Raw genomic sequence first — 23,256 nt, 5'->3', positions numbered from 1 at the left:
TTTCCAACTTTCCGAATTTTTAAAGTCAATCTTAAAATAGATAAATCATTCCAACAACTTTAATCAAAAGTCATTGGACAAGTCGATAAATGTTGTACCCTTTTAAACCCAAGCTTACTTTCACCCTTTTCAAATATTGCGTGAACATATTTGACCTCAATCCTACTTTTGATCATTATAATTAGTTGTACAATTTCTGGGTATGGAGGTAAACATGGACTTAAGCTGGTTCAAATTGCATCTTGACCTAACAATTGACAGAGCTATTGCAAAATGCGAGTGTTCCGACAGTTTTCTTTCCCTGACTGTTGTAAATTGTAATTGAATTTGGCAAAAAATGAGTTTGTTTGTAACATCTTCTGCCTCTTTACCTGTTAAGAAGTAAACTAACTCGAGGCGGTCCGTGAGGATCAAAAAGAGAGAGCTCTGATTGATCCACGCCCATTAGACTACCAATCCAGCCATCTGCAGAGTGCAACCCCCCCTTCTTTTGTTAGGAGGACCACGCACCCCATCTACTTTGATTCGATGAACCCGGAAGCTAATTTCAAAGGCAAATCTGATGTTCAGTTTGACCTGATTTTTCAGCTAGCGACGACATTAGCCTCACAGCAAAGATGCTACAATATAAAATCACTTATGACTTGCGAAAATATTTATGTGAAATTATCTACCATAAGGACATATTGTTATTAATAGAACAATATGATTAGTTAATGAATAATACTCCGTAATAAAGAGAATTACGGGTTCAATACTTCAGTGCCCACTTCGATGGACAGACGATTGAAAAACCAGACCAAAGAACTTGGCATCTAGTTTAGCAGAAAGACGAATACTGCTTGCTTATTATCAGACTATCATGGTTCAGAGAGAGAATTGATTCGACCACAGCTCGTAAATGAGGGTTATCCAGTAACAGCCTTTGACAACACCTCAAAACCCGAACAATATCATGTTTTATGAGCAGGAACAATGGGCTTAATTGCAACTCAATGACCACACCAACGACGAGCCAACACAAATTTTATAGACAGTATCATCTCTGTGCCAAGCCTTACGACTAGAGCGAAAAGCATCATTGCATGGTTAAATATCATCTGCGCTAACAACTAGAAAGCGCAACGCGTCAATGAATGGTTAAATGACAGTTAATTAGCATCTCACATAAAAAATACCATATGATTTAACCGATAAACCAACCCTAATCCAGATCCTAATCTGGAACAACAGCACAATCGTCAACAAAATCAACAAACAGCAACCCAGAAGACATGATGAGCCAACACAAACATTATCAACAGTATCATCTTTCTTTTAGCAACTACAATGCCCAAAACATCCTTACATGATTAAACAGCACTCGGGTAACGACGACGAAACCATCATATTTTTCCAGCAACACACAATCATCAACAAAATCCAACAAATTCAAGCAATCATCAATCAAAGAACAATAAAAAAGGGGAAGTCAGAAGTTTATTATACTAATATAAAGCACCATCATTCCTATAATACAAACAACATCATCAATTTAGGAACAAAAGATCAAAACCCTAAAATTTCAATCCAAAACCCCCAAATCAATCACAAAACAAAAACAGACCCACATAACAAAAAAACGACAAACACAAAATCCAACAACGACCCACTTAATAAAATCCCAAATAACTCCAAACCCAGATCCCCAAATTTCTTCTTCTTCAACTATTTCTTCAAACTTCCACGAATCCCAGGTTTAGGTTTTCCAGAACTACTAGTTTCAGCAACAGCAGGAATTGAAGCATGAAGATTACTAATCTTTGTATCATCAAAAGGGATTTTAGGATGACGAGCATCATGATGAATTTGCATCGTTTTAACATCTGGTGCTGTTACTTTGCAATGAGGACACTCATATTTCGCATGTCCACCTTTTTCGATTCCTGTTCGATCTGCGAGGCCGGCTTTTCCGCCGCCGCGATTGGTTAACGCGGCATCAGCTTTGGCTTGGAGCTCCTTCGCTGTGTGCTTCTTTGGCTTTGCTTTTCCTGTCATGGTGAATTTGGGGATTCAATTGGATTGATTTTGATTTTGATTTTGTTTTCTCTCTCCTAGGGTTTGTGGTAATTTGGGAGAAAAAAGAGGGGAGGGAATCCGGACTTTGATGGTGGGTTGTCTCAATGGTTGATAGTGGGAGAATTAGACCATCCCCAAGCAAGGGTCACCTTAACTAGGTCACCATCCCATTTTACTCTTAATCACACCTTATTAATCTCGACCCACTTTTACCCTCCCAAGTTATAAAATCACGACCTGCGCCACCAATCCAACTATTTCTCACTTTTTCCATTTTTTCAATCATTTTTTACATTTTCTATCCCATCAAACTTTTTCTCCTATTTATTAGTTTTAAGTTTTAATTTATTAAATATATTGATAAATTTTGTAATTTTAACTTGAATAAGAAATAAATGTTTGTTAATAAAAATTACTTCCTTATTTACGTGGATCCCTAAATCTACATTAATATTTCACCCCCATCTTTTATCTTTTTTTTTTTTTTTTTTTTTTTGATTAGGTAAGAAAACAGGTTGATCCTCAGGGTAGTAGACCAACCTATCTCATCCTTTCGAATGAGAGGTAAGTTGAAGCCCACCTGGCATTATCAAACCCCATCTTTTATCCGCATCACCCTATTTCATCACCATCTTTTAATTATTCATCTTATATTTTTACATCAAAATCATCATCTTTTCTTTACCCAAATCAAAGCCTCCCAAATCGTCATTTTTACATCAAAATCATCATCTTTTATTGACCAGCATTGATATTTCCCAACTCATCATCATTCTCCGTATATTTCCCAAATCACCCAAATCGAAAACAACATTAATCAGACGATTTTGCTGCATGGCGATCATCATCATCGAATACCGTCATCAGCAGCACCATCGCGCAACCTTTATTTTTCCAGGTATAATCTGATTTATTTTAATGTTGTGAGACGATTTTGATTTTCATGCATGTTAAAATGATATTGCTGCTTGATTTTACCGATTGTTAGATCTCTTAATTGATTAATCCAATGGAGTATATATAAGAATATAGAAAAAAATAAAAGTGGGTAAAAAATATCAAAATTGAGTTCATTGGATAGATAATCAATAGATATACTCGTTTTTTTTAAGCTCATAATTTATTTTATTTTGATTTAGTCTACAATTCTCATCTAATTTCTTTATCAAATTATATCTCACCTTTGCAGGTATTGAGTAAAGCAAACAGAAACGCAGCAGGCTGCACTGACCTATTTACTGTGGAGTTTTATGTGGAACCAATGAGAGCATAACACCTATGAGGTCATGAACGGGGTCAATTTTATCAACTGTGGGTCACCAGTTGCCCTCCAACTGACCTCTTTCACAACTGGGTCATGCTAATTTACCTCCTAATCTCAGATTAAGATGACCCAACAAGGTCATGACCTCCCTCATGACCTTGCTTGGGGATGGTCTTAGGCAACGATATTTTTCTTATTTGGGGAATCGGACTAGATGATAACCCTTGCGAACCTAGGGGCTACGTGTTGGGAAATTAGCGCCAATCTTCCACGCGCAACGGAAGCAACCAATTGTCAATTGGTTGCTTCCGTTGCGCGTGGGAGATTGGCGCTAATTTCCCAACAAGGTATCGAAAGCCACTAGGCTCGGTGCGTGGTCGGTTTAATTGGCAAGGATGTCAAATATGGGCTCTCAATTTGCAGTACCAAAATTTGATGGTAAAAGTAGTTTCACCCTTTGGCAAAGAAGGATGAAGGATCTCCTGGTTCATCTTGGCTTGGCTAGAGCCTTGAAAGGAGTTGGTGTAAGCGGAGAAGATGAGTGATGCCGATCGGGAAGAGGTTTGCACTAAGTGTGCAAGTACTATTAGGTTGTGCATTTCGGATCTCGTCATCAATTGTGTTCTTGATGACGACTCTCCATCGATGATATGGGAAAAGTTGGAGAAGCTCTACATGGCAAAGAGTTTGACCAACAAGTTGCTTTTGAAGCGTCGGTTATATCGGTTAAGGATGGATGAGGATGATAATTTAATTGGACATGTGAATTTGTTCAATGGACTGTTAGACGAATTAAAGAAGATCGAAGTAAAGCTTGAGGAGGAAGATAAGGCGTTATTACACCTCAATTCTCTCCCGGACACATATGAGACTTATGTGGATACTATTTTGTGCGGTAAAGACACCATCACGGTGGAGCAAGCACAAACAGCTTTATTGTCCTTTGATGCGAGGAAGAAGGACAAGGTCAAGTACGGAGTGACAAGACGGGTACGGATTGCGGTTGCTCGAGATGGGAGAGGTCGATCGTTTAACAGGGAGGATGGATCGAAGCATGGCAGGTCTCGATCCAGGAACGCTTCTAGGAATAATGATGTGAAGTGTTTCAAGTGTGGTGAACTTGGGCATATTAGGCGGTTCTGTCCTAAGAAATGCGGGAATGAAGAAAACAAGGGCGACACCAACTTGGTTGCCGGTGAAGGAAGTAGTGGTTGTTTCCTTACCGATGATAGTGACATATTTGCGGTCACGGATGTGAACGACGTGTCTTCCAAGGAAGAATGGATATTAGATTCTGGTTGTGTCAACCATGTTTGCACCCGGAAAGATAATTTTGATGAGCTTCAAGAAGGCGTGGCTAGGAAGTTGAGTTTGGCTGATAACTCAACAGTTAATGTCATGGGTGTTGGGGTGGTAAAAATCAAATTGTCAAATGGGGTGGTGCACACTTTGGACAAGGTTGCCTATGTTCCAAAGTTGCGGCAGAATTTAATTTCACTTAGTCAACTAGACTCCGAGGGTTATGGGTGTAAAGCTCATGGGGGAGTAATAAAAGTTACTAAGGGTTCTATGGTCCTCATGAAGGGGGAGCTTCGTCGTGGTTTATACCGTCTGGGTGGACATGCAATGAAAACCTCACAGGATGGCTGGAAACGGAAAAATCGTGCACGTGTTTCGTTTGCGGAAGAGGCAACGAAGGTAAATTGTTTTCAGGTTACAGACGGGCGCAAAGGTAAAATTCCTGCTGGTGAGAAGGTGGAGAGTAAGAGGTTTCTCTCTGGAGTCAAATAACGTCATTGACTGGGTTTAGGCTGTACACGGTGCATTGGCCGTGATAGTGAGTTAGGGTGAGGACTGGATACTAACTCGGGTGTGCAGCCGGTGATTTAAAAAGGCTAATGGTTGATTCCTCGGTGGTGGTCTCTTGTGTTGGAGGGGGAGATTTGTTGGGTGAAAACATATCCAACACAAGAATTAATAAGCTAATAGTTACATGTACATAAAATTGATGGTGTGCATGTAACATTAGGCATGATAAATGAATGTTAATTCATTTGCGTAAAGATATGCAAAAAACATATGAATTGTTATTAATTCATTTGTTTGTAACGTGAAGTAATTTATGTTATTAAAATATAACGTCAATTCACGTGGCTATATAAAGGATGTAAATCCTTTGGAAAAGATATCTCACAAAAAAATATCAAACAAGGTGACTTAGCTTGGTAAATAGCAAGTCGGGTTTGAGGGTGAGAGGCAGTATAACGGGTGTTTTTATACAATAATTTAGGAGGTTACTCTAGGGGTAATATTAGTGGCATTGACTAATATTACTGGAGGGCTAGAGATTGTTATCTTATATTATTGTGGGTTTCGGATTGGTATTAATTCGGGACGGTTACGTTGTACTGATACTATATTATTATAGTGGATTCTAGTCGTTTTGGCTAGTGGGTTTTACTTCCGGTTTGGAAGGTTTTGCCCTGGGTTTTACCCTAAATATTGTCTCATCTTATTATTGCTTACATTTATTTACTTTTACGGTTTAAAAGTAAATAAATATCAAACAAGGTGACTTAGCCTGGTAAATAGCAAGTCGGGTTTGAGGGTGAGAGGCAGTATAACGGGTGTTTTTATACAATAATTTAGGAGGTTACTCTAGGGGTAATATTAGTGGCATTGACTAATATTATTGGAGGGCTAGAAGTTGTTATCTTATATTATTGTGGGTTTCGAATTGGTATTTAATTCGGGACGGTTACGTTGTACTGGTACTATATTATTATAGTGGATTCTAGTCTATTTGGCTAGTGGGTTTTACTTCCGGTTTGGAAGGTTTTGCCCTGGGTTTGACCCTAAAATACCGTCTCATCTTATTATTGCTTACATTTATTTACTTTTACGGTTTAATTGTCAATTGGTTGCTTCCGTTGCGCGTGGGAGATTGGCGCTAATTTCCCAACAGTGGTATCAGAGCCCGAGTTAGTATCCGGTCAGATTTATCGGATCGTGTCAAATTTGTGTTGGATCGAGTCGATTCAAGTCGTGTTCAAGTGGAACAAATAAGCCTACTATTGATTATCAGTTTAATCCCGAAGGCGATTAGAGTCAAAGTCGATTTATAATCACTTACTTTTCGTCTTTTATTAAATCGAGTTTAAGACGATTCAGGTCAGATTTATCGGATCGTGTCAAATTTTGCATGCCGTAGTGTTGGATATGTTTTCACCCAACAAATCTCCCCCTCCAACACAGACCGAGCCTAGTGGCTCTGATACCACTGTTGGGAAATAAAACCCACTAACCAAATTGACTACAAAGTGACTAACCTGAGTGACTTGATTGATAGCTCTACTTCGACTTGTCAATCGTGTCGAGTTTGAGTTAGGTAAGTACCGCTTCGGGTCGAATTAGCTCAAATCCGATCATTTAGAGTTGGAGCAATTTTGAATGTGTTGTTATCAAGTTTATTAAGGGCTAATAGTCAGTACACAATAATACATATTTTTTCTTTTTTGGGGGTTAAATTAGTAATGATTCTTTAACCGGAGATGTTGGTACCACATTATCATGTCACTTTTTGATTCAAAAAAAGGGATGATGGTAAAGTAGGATTCGGATCAAGTGGTGCTTTGAGCACTTTGAAAACTTTTTCTAGCTCGATCATCATTTACAACACTTACCAAATGCAAATAATCCACCCTTACACATTGATGAAATAGGGTGATTTGCAAAGTAAACGGCTAATTAATTTACTTTGTATATTCCAAAGTTAAAGAAAAATGATGAAATATCAATTGGCATACAAAAATACAGGGTAAAAAGTATGTATTATTTGACTAAAGGAAAAGTGAGTAAATTGATTTCACAATTTCAGAAGGAGTATAAAAATAGAGCATTTTTTTTCAAGTTTATATTTTTGTAAGTAACAATACTGGGTGACAAATAGATGGATATTCATCTGATTGATCATCAGTTCATCACTTTTTTTTTACTTGTTTAAGTCGATATTGTATCTATCATTATTTACTTATTGATGTGTGAGTCGCGTTGTTCACTCAATCAAACACATTTATAAACACTACAAACTTAGTATAGTAAGTAAGTGGAGGTCGATCCACGGGACGATGTGCTTTGGGTTCTAAGTCTATCTATCTTACTCTATGCAAGGGTGTCACAGCTAATTGGTTTGGATTTTAGATTAATCTAACAAATTAAAACAATAAAGACAAGGATGTAAACAATCAAAAGAAAGCAACTAGGATGAGTGAGTTCCTATATATGGGTGGCTAAGGTAACGAGTAAGTTGAGTCTCTTGTTGAAGGGTAGTCTCACTTAGGCACGGTCGGTTGAGTCTCTCGGTCTAACAAACTCTCCATAGATTAACACGAGTTAGCTTTTGGCATACACAAGGTCGATCTACTAACAATATGCAAGTTCTAATACAATCCAAGGCTTTCGATCTTATGGGTGCGTGTAAACAAGTAGAGAATCATGCAGCAAGTTTGTCAAACAAGCATTTCATCAAACAAGTGGTGTACATATGCTAGAATTAAGTAAGACAAATATTCAACAAATTAACCCAACAAACAAGATTATCCCTTAATCTTACCCATAATCCCCTACCAATACTAGCAAGGTCACTACTCATTACTCATTATGAAGATCAAACTAACAACTATAACAAACATGTAATCTAAATAATTAAAGCATAATGAAATAAAGCAAGTAGTAACAAGGATCAGAGGGAATTAAGAAATGTACCAATTGATGAACATAAATAAATGAGGATCCTAACATAAAGGTGAAAACTTGTCACTTATTCTACAAATACAAACCTGAAATCAAAGATGTAAACTATTGAAGATTAATTTAAAAGAACAATAATTAAAAGATTAATTTAAATTATGGAACGATTAAAGAGTAATACAAGGATTAAATCTAAACTAAGGAGAGATTATCTAAAACTATAGGTTAATTGAGTATAGAAGAGTATTGGTCCCGAGGATCCCCTCCTCTAATTATAAAGTAGGGTATTTATATGGTGGCTACAAGGTTAGGGTAAAAGTGGGGCGTTGAGTGAAGATGCAGAGGAAAATCATAAACGTAGCCTCGTCCGAGTGGCAGGTGGGCTCGAGCGAGTTCCTCATTGTTGGTCAAATCCTGCCTACGAACTCGGGCGAGCTGTTGGCGGGCTCGCTCAAGTTACCCTTTGCCTCACTCGAGTTGCTGGTGGACTCGAGCGAGTTCTTCCCTTAATTCTTTTTCTTTGTCTTGACCACCCCTAAACTCGTGGGAGATGGCCTAGGGTCGTGGGGGCTAGCTTCTTATCACCCATAATCTTATTTTATTGCCTTAGAGGTCCTTGATCTTGGCCTCCTGATAGGCTTGTCGCGCACCTAATCAAAGATAAATACCCTATACACAAATGAATGTAGTAATAGGGATCGAACACAAGGAGACGGGAGTTGTTAATTAGTTGTTATAGGGTGAATTCTATCAATGTCGGTAAATGTATGATTTCTTGGTTGGTAAACTTGTGATGAAACAATAATAAAGAAATAGTCTGGGAGGTCGGGTCACACATGCAAATTATGTAAATGCTCAAGTTAGACATCGGAGTTGATAATATCGTTAATTGTTTAGGCTTAAAGACAACCACCTCTCGGCCTTATTGTCAACCATAGATCGGGTCCTAGAGAACTCTCGTTATGTCTAGGTCGTTCTACTAACACATGTTTAGTCTAATTCATTTTCGTGCCTCTTGACTTATAAAAGTGAATTAACAAATTTAATCTAAGATAATGATCAATTACCAAAGATTAGCAAATACAATGCAAACATGTGATAGAAACTATGAAACGATATTATAACATCTTAATTCAACAATTGCAAAAATTATTTATGCATGACTCCCTTATTCCCTAGACTAGTGAATTACTCATGCATAATGTAAATTAGACTAATGACAAATGATAAAGTAAACATGATAATTTGTAAATGAAAATGACAAAGGAATAACAAAGTAATAATAGAAATGAGATTACCTTTATAATGGAAATATAACTTGAATATGGAAGAACAAATGCTTGAATGAAAATTGTAAATAACATAAAGAAATCTAACCTACATTTTATTCTAATCTAACGACTTAAATAAGAGTAAGGAAATGGTGTAGAAGGTGTGTAAGAAATGTCCAAAAAGTTGTGTCGATCAACACCCTTCATATAGGAATAAGGGAGTAAAATTTTCAAACAAATCCAATGCTATGTCTTAATACTCCTTATTTCCTCCGGTTGAATGCTCATATGGAATCCAAAATGACATCCTAAGCATACTCTTAATTTTCCTTCAATTCTTGATTAATTAGCACAAGGAATCCAATGTTTTGCTCTTAATGTCTCTTAATGCCTCTTCCAATATGAAATCCTAAGCTTGCTCTTTAATCTTCATTTTGAGCTTCATTTTATTTGTTTTGTCCACAAAATAATATGGTCCGTCATCTTTAGCTCACATACTTGTAATTAGCTCCGCTTTACTCGGGATTTGCCAAAGCGTAAGAAAATGACGGAAAACCGCTGAAATTCCTACATAAGACAATAAAATACAAGAATACTATCAAAGGCGATATTAGCTCAATAAATCGCTCCTAAGAGCGCAAATTAAATATAAAACCGAGCTAAATATGTGGAGAAAAGTATATATAAAATGGACTTATCATCTCCGCTTCCTTGCCAATCATCAAGTGAGTCGATTTGCCTTCATTATAGCCCAAAATCATGCTAAAATCGCTCCAATTAGCTCTTTTTCTACAAGACGACCAAAAGGGTAGGAAAAAGTAAGTAGGAAGCAAATGAATATGAAAGTGACGATAATTAGGTCGATTGGCATGAAAAATGAGGTTGGTTAAGGGGTTAATATATAGTACGTAAATTAGAGCCGCATCAAATACCCCAAACCGAACATTTACTCGTCCCGAGTAAAGAGGTGACTAAGACCTATATTTAAACTAATCCTAATAGCATATCTGATATGAGATAATTAGCGGGTTTCGGTTCGCCCCTTCAACTCACAACAAGGCATTAATAAAGTAGAATGTCTTCTTGTAAGATAAGTGGAGTCTTGTCAAAATGGCGATACATCCAAGCATTAAGCACATAACAATTAATAGGATGCATCTATAAAAGAATAGTCACTCTTTTCATCTAAGTGGCGGAATCAATTAAGAGGAAAAAAATATAAGGGCATATATTTTATTATAGACACTAGTTCTACAAACTACTAAGTCCAAAAGGATATAAGCTAATCACCTCCAAATGGTGTCAAACTATAGGCTACTTTCATCCTCAATTACTAAATGCTTTGTCAAGAGCGGATCCCTATGATGTTAGTCTAATACCTCGTAGTTTCTAAGGCATTCACTCGACCGAGTAGACTGAGTGGGCCGAGTATAACCAATACTAGACTCAGTGGAGTTGTTATAATGTCCGTCTATAGAAGGGTCGTCTTAAAACTGTCATAACTTAAGATCTAGACATGATATTGATGTGATTCCAATTGGAGGTGATAGCTTGTTCTTTTAAGATTTCAACGGTAGGTCACACGCCCAAAATGACCAAGAAACGAGTGAGATATGGCTGTTTTACGAAAACTGATCATTGCTGAGAAATGCGTCGCACTCGACCGAGTGGACTCGGCACTCGATCGAGTGAGTGACACTTGACCTAGTGAGTGACACTCGACCGAGTGAACTCGCCACTCGACTGAGTGGCACTGAACAGTGCCCGTAAAACGCAATTTTAGACCTTATCTTAATTCATTTCTATCTTATTCTTTCTCACTCCAAATCCTCTCCCTTCTCTCTAAAACCTCCATAAATACCTTCTCCATGAGGATTCAAGCTTTCTTTAGGAGATCTCCCACCATTGCTCTTCCACCATTCCACTTTGTAAGTAACACCCATCTTTTCTTACTAGTATGAACCCTAATTTTTGGGGGATTCTATTTGGGTTAATTAATTAGTAATTAGTATGTATAATAAGGGTAATTAGTGGGTAATAATAAGGGGTTTTGTGTTATGTTATAGTGTAGGATGATTTGTGATAGTTATTATGTGGTATTGTAGGATGAGACGGTCTTATAAAACGGATCTTGCTTATTAATTGGATTGCTTGTGAAGAATGCTAAAAGGTAGGTTTATCCTACTCGGTTTCAATATTTTGGGTGCATATTTATGTGTCTTGCGTCATCATTTTATGTATGAGTAAATTTGGATAACATGTTGGTATTTGAGGAAGTTTTATCCATGGTATGTTGGGGTTGAGTTCATGATGAGTCATATAATTGGTGTTGTGTTGCATTTCCCATGTATGGTCATTGTTGTATTGTGTTGGAGATCATTGGTGGTGTTACTTGGTTGTTGAGGAGACGGAAGGCGATTGGGAGACCGTCTTCCGCTTGGGTCGCCTCTTGGAGTTTTTCACTCCAAGAGGGATGTGCACATTACTGACTTGAGTTTGGAGGGACTCGTGTGGTTGAGACACGACTTCTGGCAGGGGATCCGGTTGGCTTCCGGACCCGGTACGTCTGGGCGTGTCCCGGTACCAGTGTGGTTGTCGGTATGTCTGGGCGTGTCCCGATACCGTGGTGGTGGTTGTTGATAGTGGTTTATTCATATTAGCAGTCATGTTGCATATTCACACACTTGAGTCGTGTCGCACTTTATTTGTTTATTGAAACTGACGTTTGTTGTGTCTGTGTATTTGTCACCTGTCTCTTTTGGGGTGGCCTGTGTCGATCCATATGATATCCTTTGGTGATATGGGGAGCAGGTTAGGTACAGATGGTTTGGATAGTATGCGGGAGACGGGACGAGCTTGACGAGTCACAAGACGAGTATATTTAGTTAGATGGGTATAGTAACCATAAGTTGTATTTTATTCATTAGTTAATGGTTTGTAATCACTAAACCTGTCATTTATAATAAATGTTTCTTTATTGTATCTCCGATTCACTGCTCGGGAAACCGAGAAGGTAACATCTCCCAATTACCTTGGCCGGGTAAGAAGGGGGTATTACAGTTAGAAGACAGTAGAGGATCGCGAAATTCCCCCTCTTGCCTAGACAAGTGGAAGGGTCGTCCCCTCTCAACCATGCAACAAAGATAAGGACCATCAATATATTAGGGAATAAAGATGTTTGAGTTTCACATTAGTAGTTTGCTTGGGTTACCCAGCACATTTTCTTGCCCATTTTTGATAACATTTGATTTGGCGTTTTGACACTTGGCAATTATGCCCCACCGATTCAACAAATCCTCGGCCCGATAGCCCGCTTCCATCGCCCACCTAACCCGCTCCTTTACCCGGGCTCCCTCCTCCCCATCCCATGCTGCCAAGCTCGCCTCCCTTTTTGCCCAACTTGGTCGGTACATGGGTCATCACTCCCCCTGACCGGCCCACCCCTCTAGTCGCAACCCACAAAATGTATTGGTAATAGTCTGATAGAATTCGAGCCTAAATCATGAATAATACATCATACACTAATATCCCATAATTTTACTAACTAAACTAGGTAACAATCACAATCTTCACATTATTTTTTAATAGGATCCTATAGGGAGAGACAAATGTGGAGATATAGCTCTTTTATGCATTGCACGAATTGGTCTTCTTGTAGTTGGAGCTTTCCCTACCCAAGCTGTCCACTACTACAACCCTTGGGCTAAGAAAGGGCCACTAAATGAAAGTAACACTTTCGTGGGCCAAGAAAGTAAGGGTCAAGCTTAAAAGCCTCAGAAAGTCACTAATTTAAAGGCCCTCTTTATTTGTATGTCCTTTCTTCTTCTTTATCTTTTTGTGTCCTTTCGTACTTTTCCACGAATAATAATCCGATTCTAAAGTTTTAACACAAAAGCTTTGAAAATGAAAAGAAAGATTTCTAGCCTTGAATTTCCTTTAGTACTTATATGCTATGCTTTATTGCTTATGTTGTCCCCTGACCCCTAGCAAGCGTGTCCGGTTTGTTGTCCCATTTTTGTGTTCCATCTTGCGCCTGAGCAAATAAGCAGACTAAGGATTAAACCATGGCTAACAAATGCGTGTTATAACAAATGTGATCGAATTGACATCGTACTATGTCTTTCAGATCGCAGGGCTCCGAGGAAATGATCTCTAAACTAAACGAAAATACCCATGTATTCAAATATGTGTTTTATAAATGTAATCCTTTGAATGTTCTTTATAAACGTGTTACCGCGTAGTTTTTACAGATTTAGACCGTACGAACATGTATAGGAACATAAAAGCAAAACCCAATTTTTCAATTTTTTATTTTTATTAATCGTTATATACGGAGTAGTTCGTAAACATTGTGTACACATAAAGGGAAGAGAACCAAGAGAACAGTGTGACATAAATCGATGGGAGATTTCCTTTCTAATGAAAAGGGATTACAGACAGACAATTTAACACCACAGAGACGGGTAAATTTACGTAAAAAATCGATTCTATCTTTCCCACAGAAAGGCGTATAAGGCTTCGACACCAAAATGATTTAAAGGAAAAGAGAAAAAAGAAAGATACGATATATCCACGCTTTGTCCCGAGTGACTCGAAAAACAATGTTGATTTCGACACAACCAAAACTTCCTCGTTTTATATTAAAAAAGTAGGTCAGAGGTCTTGGCGAGCAAAAGGCGTGGCCAAAACCCGGTTGTTGGTTAGCTTGATAGGATGCGGGGTTTAGGTGCGGTTTCTTCTCGGTCAAGCAAGCGTCTTTTGTTAGAACCGTAACCATGATATTGGTAGATGAGGCTGTAGAGTGATTGTCTCATGCGCAAAACATCGTAGCCTTCCATAAAGTTCATGTCACTAATCCTAGCTTTGGTGCCTGCAAAGCGCTGGTATTCCTCAAACACTGAAGTCAAGCACCAATTTTGTAATTTCCTCAGGCAACCCACAACGCAACCTGTTCGATGCTGTAAGAAAGCAGGAATTTTGAGTTAGCTACCGCATAAATAAAAAACGAGTACAAAGTTGGAGCATAAAAATTATTCAAACCAAAGAGCTTACCTTTCCTCGTTTACAATGAATAAGAACCGGATAACTTCTCACATCTGCATGAAAAATGAAGTTCAGTTAATAAGTGCAGGAGTACAAATCATAAAATAGAAATACGGAAAGACCGAGACCTCAGAATTCGAATAACACAAGATGTTCTCCCATAAAAACTTTATTATGACACGATTTTACCAGTGAAGTAGCGAGATCAACCCAAATCCTTATTTGAGACTGTCATATAAGTTGTGTCGTAATTAAATGAGGAATAAATAAGGATTGGGGTTGATCTGACAAGAGAAACCGTTTTGTACAAGAATTATTGATATACAAATACAATACGAGTACAAAGAAACATATGGATTATGGACATACCCATTAAAATTCTAAGAGCCTTGGAGATAAGGTACTCAGGGACAGAGTCCTGCAAGCAAACAAACATCAACAGCATAAGTAACAAGATGGTTGGAAAAAAAAAAAAAACTGAAAATACAATTCCGTCTTGCAGTATCGCACTATTGCCTACTGATAACACAGGACTGCCGGAAACGGCCAATGCACGACTTAAACTAACGAGTAGCTTCAACTGATCCATCTACTCATACAAAACCCGTTTCAGCTACTTCTAAGCTGATTATAGGTAAGAGGTTACTTGTCAACATAAAATTTGATCACTTCATTATGTTTAAACTTATAAGTCAGTAAGTTACAATGTAACATCCAACAACTCGATTCTCGAACCTAATCAACTATTAACCTAAAAAAATCGCAATAAATACTAAAATCGAAATCCCTAGCTGTAGCAACTCTAGCAAGCTAATCTATTACTGAATCACAATTAACCTGAAAAATCACTAAAAAACGAATTTATCATCAAATAACGTTTTAAATTTAGCATTACTCTTTATTAACCTAACCAAATAGACAAATTCACTTGTGCAACCGTTTTTTCAACGCTTATTTAGCAAAATGTGACCACTTTTTGGTAAATAGTGACCACCATGAAAAAAATAAGATTTTTTAGTCATAAAAAGTGATCACTATTTATCTAAAACTGGTCACATTTTTTTGGTCGCATGTGAGACGGTTGTATAATAAAATTTGTGAACCAAATAATTCGAAGGACCAACTTTGGAACAAAATAACAAGCTAAGACGAAAAACTCAAATAAGACCGTGGTAGGACATTATCGACCTCATTGAATGATAACAATGATAATTATATCGCACCATAAAACCGTCTTACACGAGACTAACTAATTCAATCTCCAAGAGAGGAAATTTATACCTTTGTGCCCTCAATTCCAAATTGAAACAACTTAATATTATGTGATTCAAGGAACTTGAGATGTTCTTCTGGGTATGATTCAGTGCACAAATAACTGCAAATCAAAAATTAAACAAATATGTCAACTACCCATCAATAATCATGTAATTACACAACTGCCCAATTCATTAATTGAACCAAAAAAAATTGAACAAAAATAGTAATTGCAAAAAGGAATAAAAACTAACATGATTGATTTGAGATTTAGGGTTTCAAGAAAGGGAAAATTGGAAGATTCAGGAAACCCGGATCTGTATAGCCCTTCTTCAACCATTGAAAAATTGGTTGGTGGGATTAAAACGTCGTCGTTTTGCATCACAATTTCAACTTTTTCTAAGTTTTCAACATTGATTTTGCAATCTTTCTTATTATAATTCTTCTTCTTTTTTTCCACCTTTTTGTGGTGCTTTTCCCATGATATCTCACACATTGTTTAATTTAACTAATAAATTTGATTGATTGAAAAAATTTCAACAAAAAATAATAAAGATTCAACCTTTATTACAAAGAAATTAGTTATTGAAACTTCAATTTCACCATTATTTAATCAATCAATTTTCCCACAAAAATAATTATGATTTAATACTTAAAAAAACAAAAAGGATTTTGGGGTTTTTGGTATTGTAGTTGGAGTAGTATTTGTTGTGTTAAAATTATGACTTTTTTATAAGGGTTTTAAATTATTTAATTTAATTTTTAAAAGGGATTTTTGATGGGTTTAAAGAAATAATTTAGGGTGCTAAAATATAGGGAAAATTTGTGTTTTAATTAGGAAAAATAATAATTATCCAAATAATAATAGAAGAGGATAAGATTATTATTGGGGGATTAAATAAAAAGTATTGTTGGAGGGAGGGACAACTAAGTTTTGGAAGGGTTTTATGTGTGAGTTAACTAACAATGAGGTAAGAAGGAGTAAGGAAGAAATAGAGAGGTTGGGGTGATAAGGAGGGATGGGGGTTTTTATTGAGTTTTTCGAGTTGGGATTATGTCATCCATTATCAATTATCATGATAGAGTGTGGAAAAACCTCAAAGGTTTTGAACTTATGCCCAATTTGACCCGGCAAAATTAATACAAAATCTCATTTGACGGATACCATTTTCCCTCACAAATGACCCAAATAGAGGAGAGAGAGAAGCACATGGGGTGCCCCCACCTTGTCCACCCTATCCGTTTTGTGAGTGGCATTATCCGTCACTTGCTCCGACTCGTTTTCAATAAGACTAATTGCAAAATTAATGCCACTTAGGAGATGAGCCAAATGATCGACTTGTATTCGAATGGACTCGTATCTGAATAGTGATTCAGAGTTGGATTGTAATTTGAATTGATCTCATTCTAGCTGATTCGATTCGAATAGTTGATAACAATACCTGAAAAATGATTTAATCTGAAATAACCTGACACACTTTTAAATTGTATCCGACTCGTAATTGAATAGATATTCAAAGTTGGCCTGCGATTTGAATTGACTTGATTCTATCCAATTCGACCTAAATTGTTGATGACAACACCTGAAATAACTCAAATCAGAAATAACCCGACGCACTTGACTTGATCGCTAGTTCTATGCTCACAAAGCAAATACGTGACCTTTTTTCACTTAAATACTTCATTCATTCTAATTATATTGTTTACTTTTTTTTATTAAAATACATCTTATAAAAAATAAAAATATTAAACAAAAGATTGAAACTGAAGTGGTAATATACACTTTCAAGTTCATGTATGTTTCTAAAGGATGAACGTTATCATAGTTAATTGAGATGATCCACGAGAAAGTTGGCATTTGTACGACGGGAAGGTTGGAAAAAAATCGAGGCTTTTCCTCTTATATTAAGGGAAATATAAAAGCACTTTAGGAATATCAAAACTTATTTTCTTTTACCTCAATAAAGTATATGTTCTTATTCCAAAGAGAAGAAATGTTTTTATTTTGGTATTTTTAACATGCTTTCTATTTCCCATTTGGAAACTCTTACAATTTAAAGGGTGTAAATCATTTATTTTATACTCGTATTACACAATTAATCAAGTACGAAGTGCTTTGTAAAAGCAACGTCGTAGTTATCAAGATGTACAATTGTAAAACTATATTACAAAACGGACCAAGGACAGCTAGCCGCCCTAGTGGTGATATGACGAACTTAGTCTCTTTACTTAACTTCTTTCTTCTTGATCTATGCCTTTATATATGCTCTCATCGAAATCTGATTCAACCGTTCGAACCTCCGATCGGCTTTTGCCCACTCCAATAACTTAGGAGCCGTAATGGTTGAGGGGATACTTAGGTATCAACTCCAGCTGCTACGCACGAGACAAGAGAAGAAGGAATCGGCGATCGAAAGTAGCGAGCAGGAGTGTTAACGATCTCCCTGCTTTATTTTATGAGGCGGGTGTACTTCTCCAACGATTTCTGCGTCAAAACGGCAATCGTTCCCAGAGGAGCGAGTGAAAGGCCCCCAGATCGAGGGAAGGTACCGGACAATCGAGTCTTTAAGTCAAGCCCTACTCTTTCACTCACTTATTCAATTACTTATGCAAGTTTTTCTCTTCCGTGTAAGAACCCTTGCCTTGTTTTGTTATGCCCCGATTAGATAACCGTGGAACACAAGCGGTATTGCTTGCTCGAAATTGCATTGTCGAGGCGTCCTTCAGGACCGGTAAGGACTTCTATGACGACAACAGTTCTTGCTTTCTTACCTTGGATATGGTTTAAAGATCGGGGATCCATGGATCAAAAATGGCTCTCTTATACTCAATGGACGAGGTAGTAGTAGATCCAGCCATTACTATCAAAGCTATTGGACATCAATATACCTTTTATTAGCTTTCTTAACTAAAATTTCAGCTATATTTCAATCCATTCCAAGGGACTCATCGAAACACCCCATAAGTGAGTTTAGAAGAACTAATGCTAAAAGATAACTTAATCTTTCTTTTTGTCTTGTAATTTTAAAACATTAATAGATATTTAGGGGGAAAATAAACAAAGTATGGTCAGGTTAGCCTTAGACAAACCGAGTATGTTATGGTTAGGTTAGCCATAAGACAAACTTAGTATGTTAGGAAAATAAACAAATTATTGACTAAAATATACGATAATCTTGTACATACCTTAGTAATTTTGAGAACGAAACATATTATTCAGTCGACATTCTTTTCCCGAAAATGGTGACAATTAGACTGAAAAATTTGATCAATAATTGATTAGAATCATTAATTAGATCAGTCTAAATACTATTACAAATTGGCCGTACTTATAGTTTTCTTGATAATACTTTGCGTGGACACAATGACTATATTCAACATACATTGTTAACGTTGCAAAGCATGTGATGAACGATTGAACGGAGTGATTGGAGGTGTTTAGGGGACAGACATTGCTTGTTTCGTTAAACATAGACAAACGAGATAAATGCATGCACATACTCAATTGTACCATTTTTAATCTCATTATTATCTTCTTATCCAAAAACAAACAAAGAGTGTCTCAAAAGTCGAGTAGTAATTATACAATAATAAAAAGAGGTTATTTTTCAATGTAAAATGATCACTTTTTATTGTAAAATGAACACTTTTTACCTGATCGTATCGTATAAGTTTATAACGGTTTTACATTATAATTATTTGCGTAAAACAAAACAAAGTGTTTCAAAACAGTCGAAAGATTTTTGTATATTAATGAAATATAAGCCTTATAATATAGAGATAATTCGTGCATAAAATAAATTGTATAACGGGATATTTCATAAGGTAGTCATATATTATAGACAGTACACACGGTTGTATCTTTGCTTAGAATGATAATCAAGATTTGTAGTTAGTGAACGGAAAAAATTCGAATTTGGATTAATTAGTGATGCAATAAATCAAGTTAAATTTCTCGAAAGATGTTAGTTAGAAATTTCAGATCGTTCTTGTTACGAAGGACAACCCTCTCTACTAACCTCCTAATTTCATCAGAGTTTGTCTAGAGAATATACTCTATTTGATTTAAAAAATATGTGTAATAATGAAATGACTAAACAATTTCATTATTTTGGTTCGAGACAAACAAGTCCATGTGTGTGAGCTTGATTTTAAATTATGAATGTCGGCTAATTATAGTACGAGTATAACAGTATTTAATTCAAATTGATAGTGCGATCCCATTGATTGCATGTGTGCAAAACACTTTGATGCAATTTGATTAACTTTGTCGGATCCAATTTACAGTTTAAGTCGCTAATTCTGCACTAATTCACTAGTTAATTATTCGGTCCTTTGATTGTTTGTTTGGTCAGGATATTCACTTACGACTTTTCGCATCTTTGTTTTTTGATTAGCTAGACCATTGAGTATAGTACGATAAAAAATCCCCAAAATCTCAGCCGCCTTCTCGCTGGCGACCTCACCACGCCTTCATAGTTCGCCGGCGAGAGGCTTTTCTCCCCTTCTTCGCTTTTTTATCGCTCTTATCCTCTATCAGATCATCGACTCCAATTGATCGTCCGTTTGAATTTAAAGTTCGTCTGCTCTTTGGAACCGATTGATCTGTTGTTAGCTTTGGTTTGGGTTCTTTTTTTGGGATTTCCTTGCTTTGGTTTGTTTCGATCATGGCTTCCGAATCTGGTTCGGAATTTCTTCGTTGCTTTGTTTTTGTCCATGGTTGTACTCCGTTGGTGGATGATGATGCTGCTTTTCATAAAGCTCTTTCTCAGGTGGATTCTTCTCCTCTTTCTAAGATTAATGCCCTTAAAGACTTTGGTAATAACCTTTTTTAAAGATCGTTTGATTTTGCGGTGATTGCTATGATAAAGCTTGTCGTCTTTTGTGTTTCGCTCTATCTCGATAAAATTGATCGTGATTTGCAATCTTTTTATCGGTTGTTTCCTTATCTCTTAATTTACTTGCTTGCGCTAATAAGCTTCACGCTTTTGATGGGGCTCTGATAATTTGTTCAATGGTTTTAAATTTCTTCCCTCGCAATGCTAAGGCTCTTTTTCGTACAGCTGTAGCTCTTAGAGGTTTGAATAGATTAGCAGAGGCTAAGCGTGCTTTGGAAAAGGCTATTTTGATTGAACCGCATAATAGAGATGTTGTTGAACAGTTGGAGGAAGTTAGGAATTCTCCCTTTTATAATCAATCTGATCAGCACAAGAAAAATTTAGGTTCTTCTCTCTGTTTACAAGATGTTGATGTAGTGGTAAGTTCGGCTGCCGACATTACAAGTGGTTCATCGTTAATGTCGGATTCTAGTAATGATGTTGTATCGTCTTTAGATGCTATGGAGTTAGGTAGTACCATTAGTGACAGCAATGAAGTTAGTTGTACCTCTGCCTTATATGTCGACTTGGATCCGTGCTCTAATCAGGAGGAGTTGGGTAATCTTGTTGTGATAGCAATGGCGTTGGTTGTCACGTCGGTCTTAAATGTCGACATGGAACCTTGTTCCAATCAGGAGCAAGGGGATCGTTTTTTCACTTTCAAGAAAAGTGGTGGCAGTAATTCCAACCTTAAGATTGACACCAACTCTTACAAAAACCTTCTTGAGGGTAAGACCATTTATGTTCACCAGCAAAAGCTTTTAACTACAATGACTGTACGGGCTCACAACCTTCCTAAAAAGAAAACTTTGACGGGAACTCCCCATGAAGATTTTTCAAGGGAAGCAGTAGTTCCCTCTTCCGGTCCTTCGACTGAGAAGCTCAGTTCAATTTCAAATCTTGCGATTTCAGAGAATGTCAAGATGGTGAAAGATGAGGCTATTTTCATATCAATAAGAAGAAACGTCGACGTCCGATGCATCGCTATTAGTAAGGTCTCCACGACGCAGTTTGAATTTACGGCAATTAAAGATCAGTTAAGCAAGAAAGGTAGTTGCAAGGTGGAGCGGACCAGCTGTCACGGTCAAATGTCACGAGCTACTGGTAATTTGAAGAAACGTTATTTGGTATCTGTCGAGCTTTTATCTTCTTTTTGCAGGTACACTAAGACGGTTGCAGAAGACAAGGGGAATAAGAGAAAGGACGCTCACTTAATTCAGTTCGATCACCATTACCATCCACCAGTCAAGAAACGCCGTTTATTGTCTTCTTTTGTTTCTAGTTTTACCACGGTATCATGGGTTTCATGTAACTTAGGCCCCTCTACTGGGCCTGTGTTTGTTCTTTAGTTGGTTTGCGTATCTGAACCTATGTAGTTTCCGTTTCTGCTTTTATAATAGTACATCTTTGTCTAAAAAAAAAAAAAAAGTATAGTACGATAGGTCTATAATTGCATAGAGCGCAAATTCTTACGTAAGATGGATATATTTATCTTAGTTTTAAAACGAGTTAAATAACAAACATAGTATTAAAACAGAATATATTGATATTAGCAAAAGATTGGTCTCATATATGCAAATTGAGTGTTATTTGACGCATTATATTCTTAAGACAGATATATTCGTCCTTAAGGAAAACCTAGTGACCATAAAATACAAGAAAATATGATACTCTTACGAATCCAACCGTTTCACAAATACCTTTCATTCGGCATTTTAGTAAAATTTAGAAGTCATATTAAAAATATTAGAAATTTTCTATGGTACCCCTTAATTTTGTCAAATTTTTCATGGTACCCCAACTTTTAAGAATCTGTCTATGGTATCCTTGAGTTTCCATTTTTGTGCCCATAATACCCCTTAATATAACGGTCGTTGAATGAAGATTATGTGTTCCGGGTGTAGTTTCGGAGCAGTGTTTTGTGACCACGTAAGCTTGTTGAATGACGTCTTTGACTTGTCTCTTCCTTTCGCTCTTTCCTGTTTGAGATGAACAAACTGAGGGCTCGGCTTGGTACCGATCGTACTCACTCCGACGCTCAAGTCAGTAAACTTAAAGAGGTTAAGTTGTGTGTTACTTGACAAAGTATATTGTAGAGAGATAAGGGAGTTTATACCAGATTAGTAGTGAGTTTATGGATGAATTGTGGATTCTTCGATCGTTTTCTCAATGAGGATTGAGGAGTATTTATAGACTTTCACCTTTTGTCACTTAGTGGCCAAGTGGCCAAGTGGCGTAGCAGGTGGAAAGACTGTCTTACCCTCGGCCGAGGGACCCATGGCAGGCCGGCTGGCCTGGTTGACTCCATGCCGAGGGGACTTGGATGTGAGTATGCGGATATGTCTCCCGGCTGGCTAGTTGCCTAGCCGAGACCCAAGTGACAGGCCGACAGGCTGCGTCGGTTAGGCCGTCTAATACGTTGACTTCCTGTCTTTTGGCTTTGACCTTGCTCAGTATGTTGACTCGGTCAGCGGGTGCAGAATATGCCCCATCAATTTGCCCCCAGCATAGTCTATGCCGTGGTATGGACCTTCGATGAGTGTTGAGCGTATTCTGCGCAAGTTGAATTTCTTCCCCGGCTTCTTCTTCCTCGGCTTGGTTCTGTTCAGGCCGTACCATATCCCCCCTCCACATGGATGTGTAATGGACATCCTATGTGGAAAATAAAATGGCGCTGGCCGAGACCAAGGTTGAGAGTGTCGTTTGTACTTTTGATTGCCCCCCGGCCGGTGCTGCTAAG

The 23,256-nt window shown here is 37.3% G+C and overlaps 2 protein-coding genes across 2 annotated transcripts; both read right to left on the bottom strand.

The window, feature by feature from the left end:
• Positions 1-1,459: 1,459 nt before the first annotated feature.
• Positions 1,460-2,188, bottom strand: LOC141657729 (protein METHYLENE BLUE SENSITIVITY 2-like). Its single transcript, XM_074465063.1, has one exon. It carries the CDS (start codon positions 2,035-2,037, stop codon positions 1,708-1,710), a length of 330 nt encoding a protein of 109 aa, XP_074321164.1. The 5' UTR covers positions 2,038-2,188; the 3' UTR covers positions 1,460-1,707.
• Positions 2,189-13,708: 11,520 nt separating this feature from the next.
• On the bottom strand, positions 13,709-16,666 carry LOC141657726 (inositol diphosphatase DSP3-like). Its single transcript, XM_074465060.1, has 5 exons — positions 15,894-16,666; positions 15,667-15,760; positions 14,755-14,803; positions 14,395-14,438; positions 13,709-14,300 (listed from the first exon to the last, which is right to left on the bottom strand). The coding sequence occupies exons 1-5, from the start codon at positions 16,133-16,135 to the stop codon at positions 14,043-14,045; spliced, it is 687 nt and encodes a 228-aa protein (XP_074321161.1). The 5' UTR covers positions 16,136-16,666; the 3' UTR covers positions 13,709-14,042.
• Between the last annotated feature and the right edge of the window lie 6,590 nt (positions 16,667-23,256).

The sequence above is a fragment of the Silene latifolia genome, chromosome 5 (assembly GCF_048544455.1).
Source record: "Silene latifolia isolate original U9 population chromosome 5, ASM4854445v1, whole genome shotgun sequence".
Lineage (NCBI taxonomy): Eukaryota > Viridiplantae > Streptophyta > Magnoliopsida > Caryophyllales > Caryophyllaceae > Silene > Silene latifolia.
This window is presented reverse-complemented; position numbering and strand designations above follow the sequence as displayed.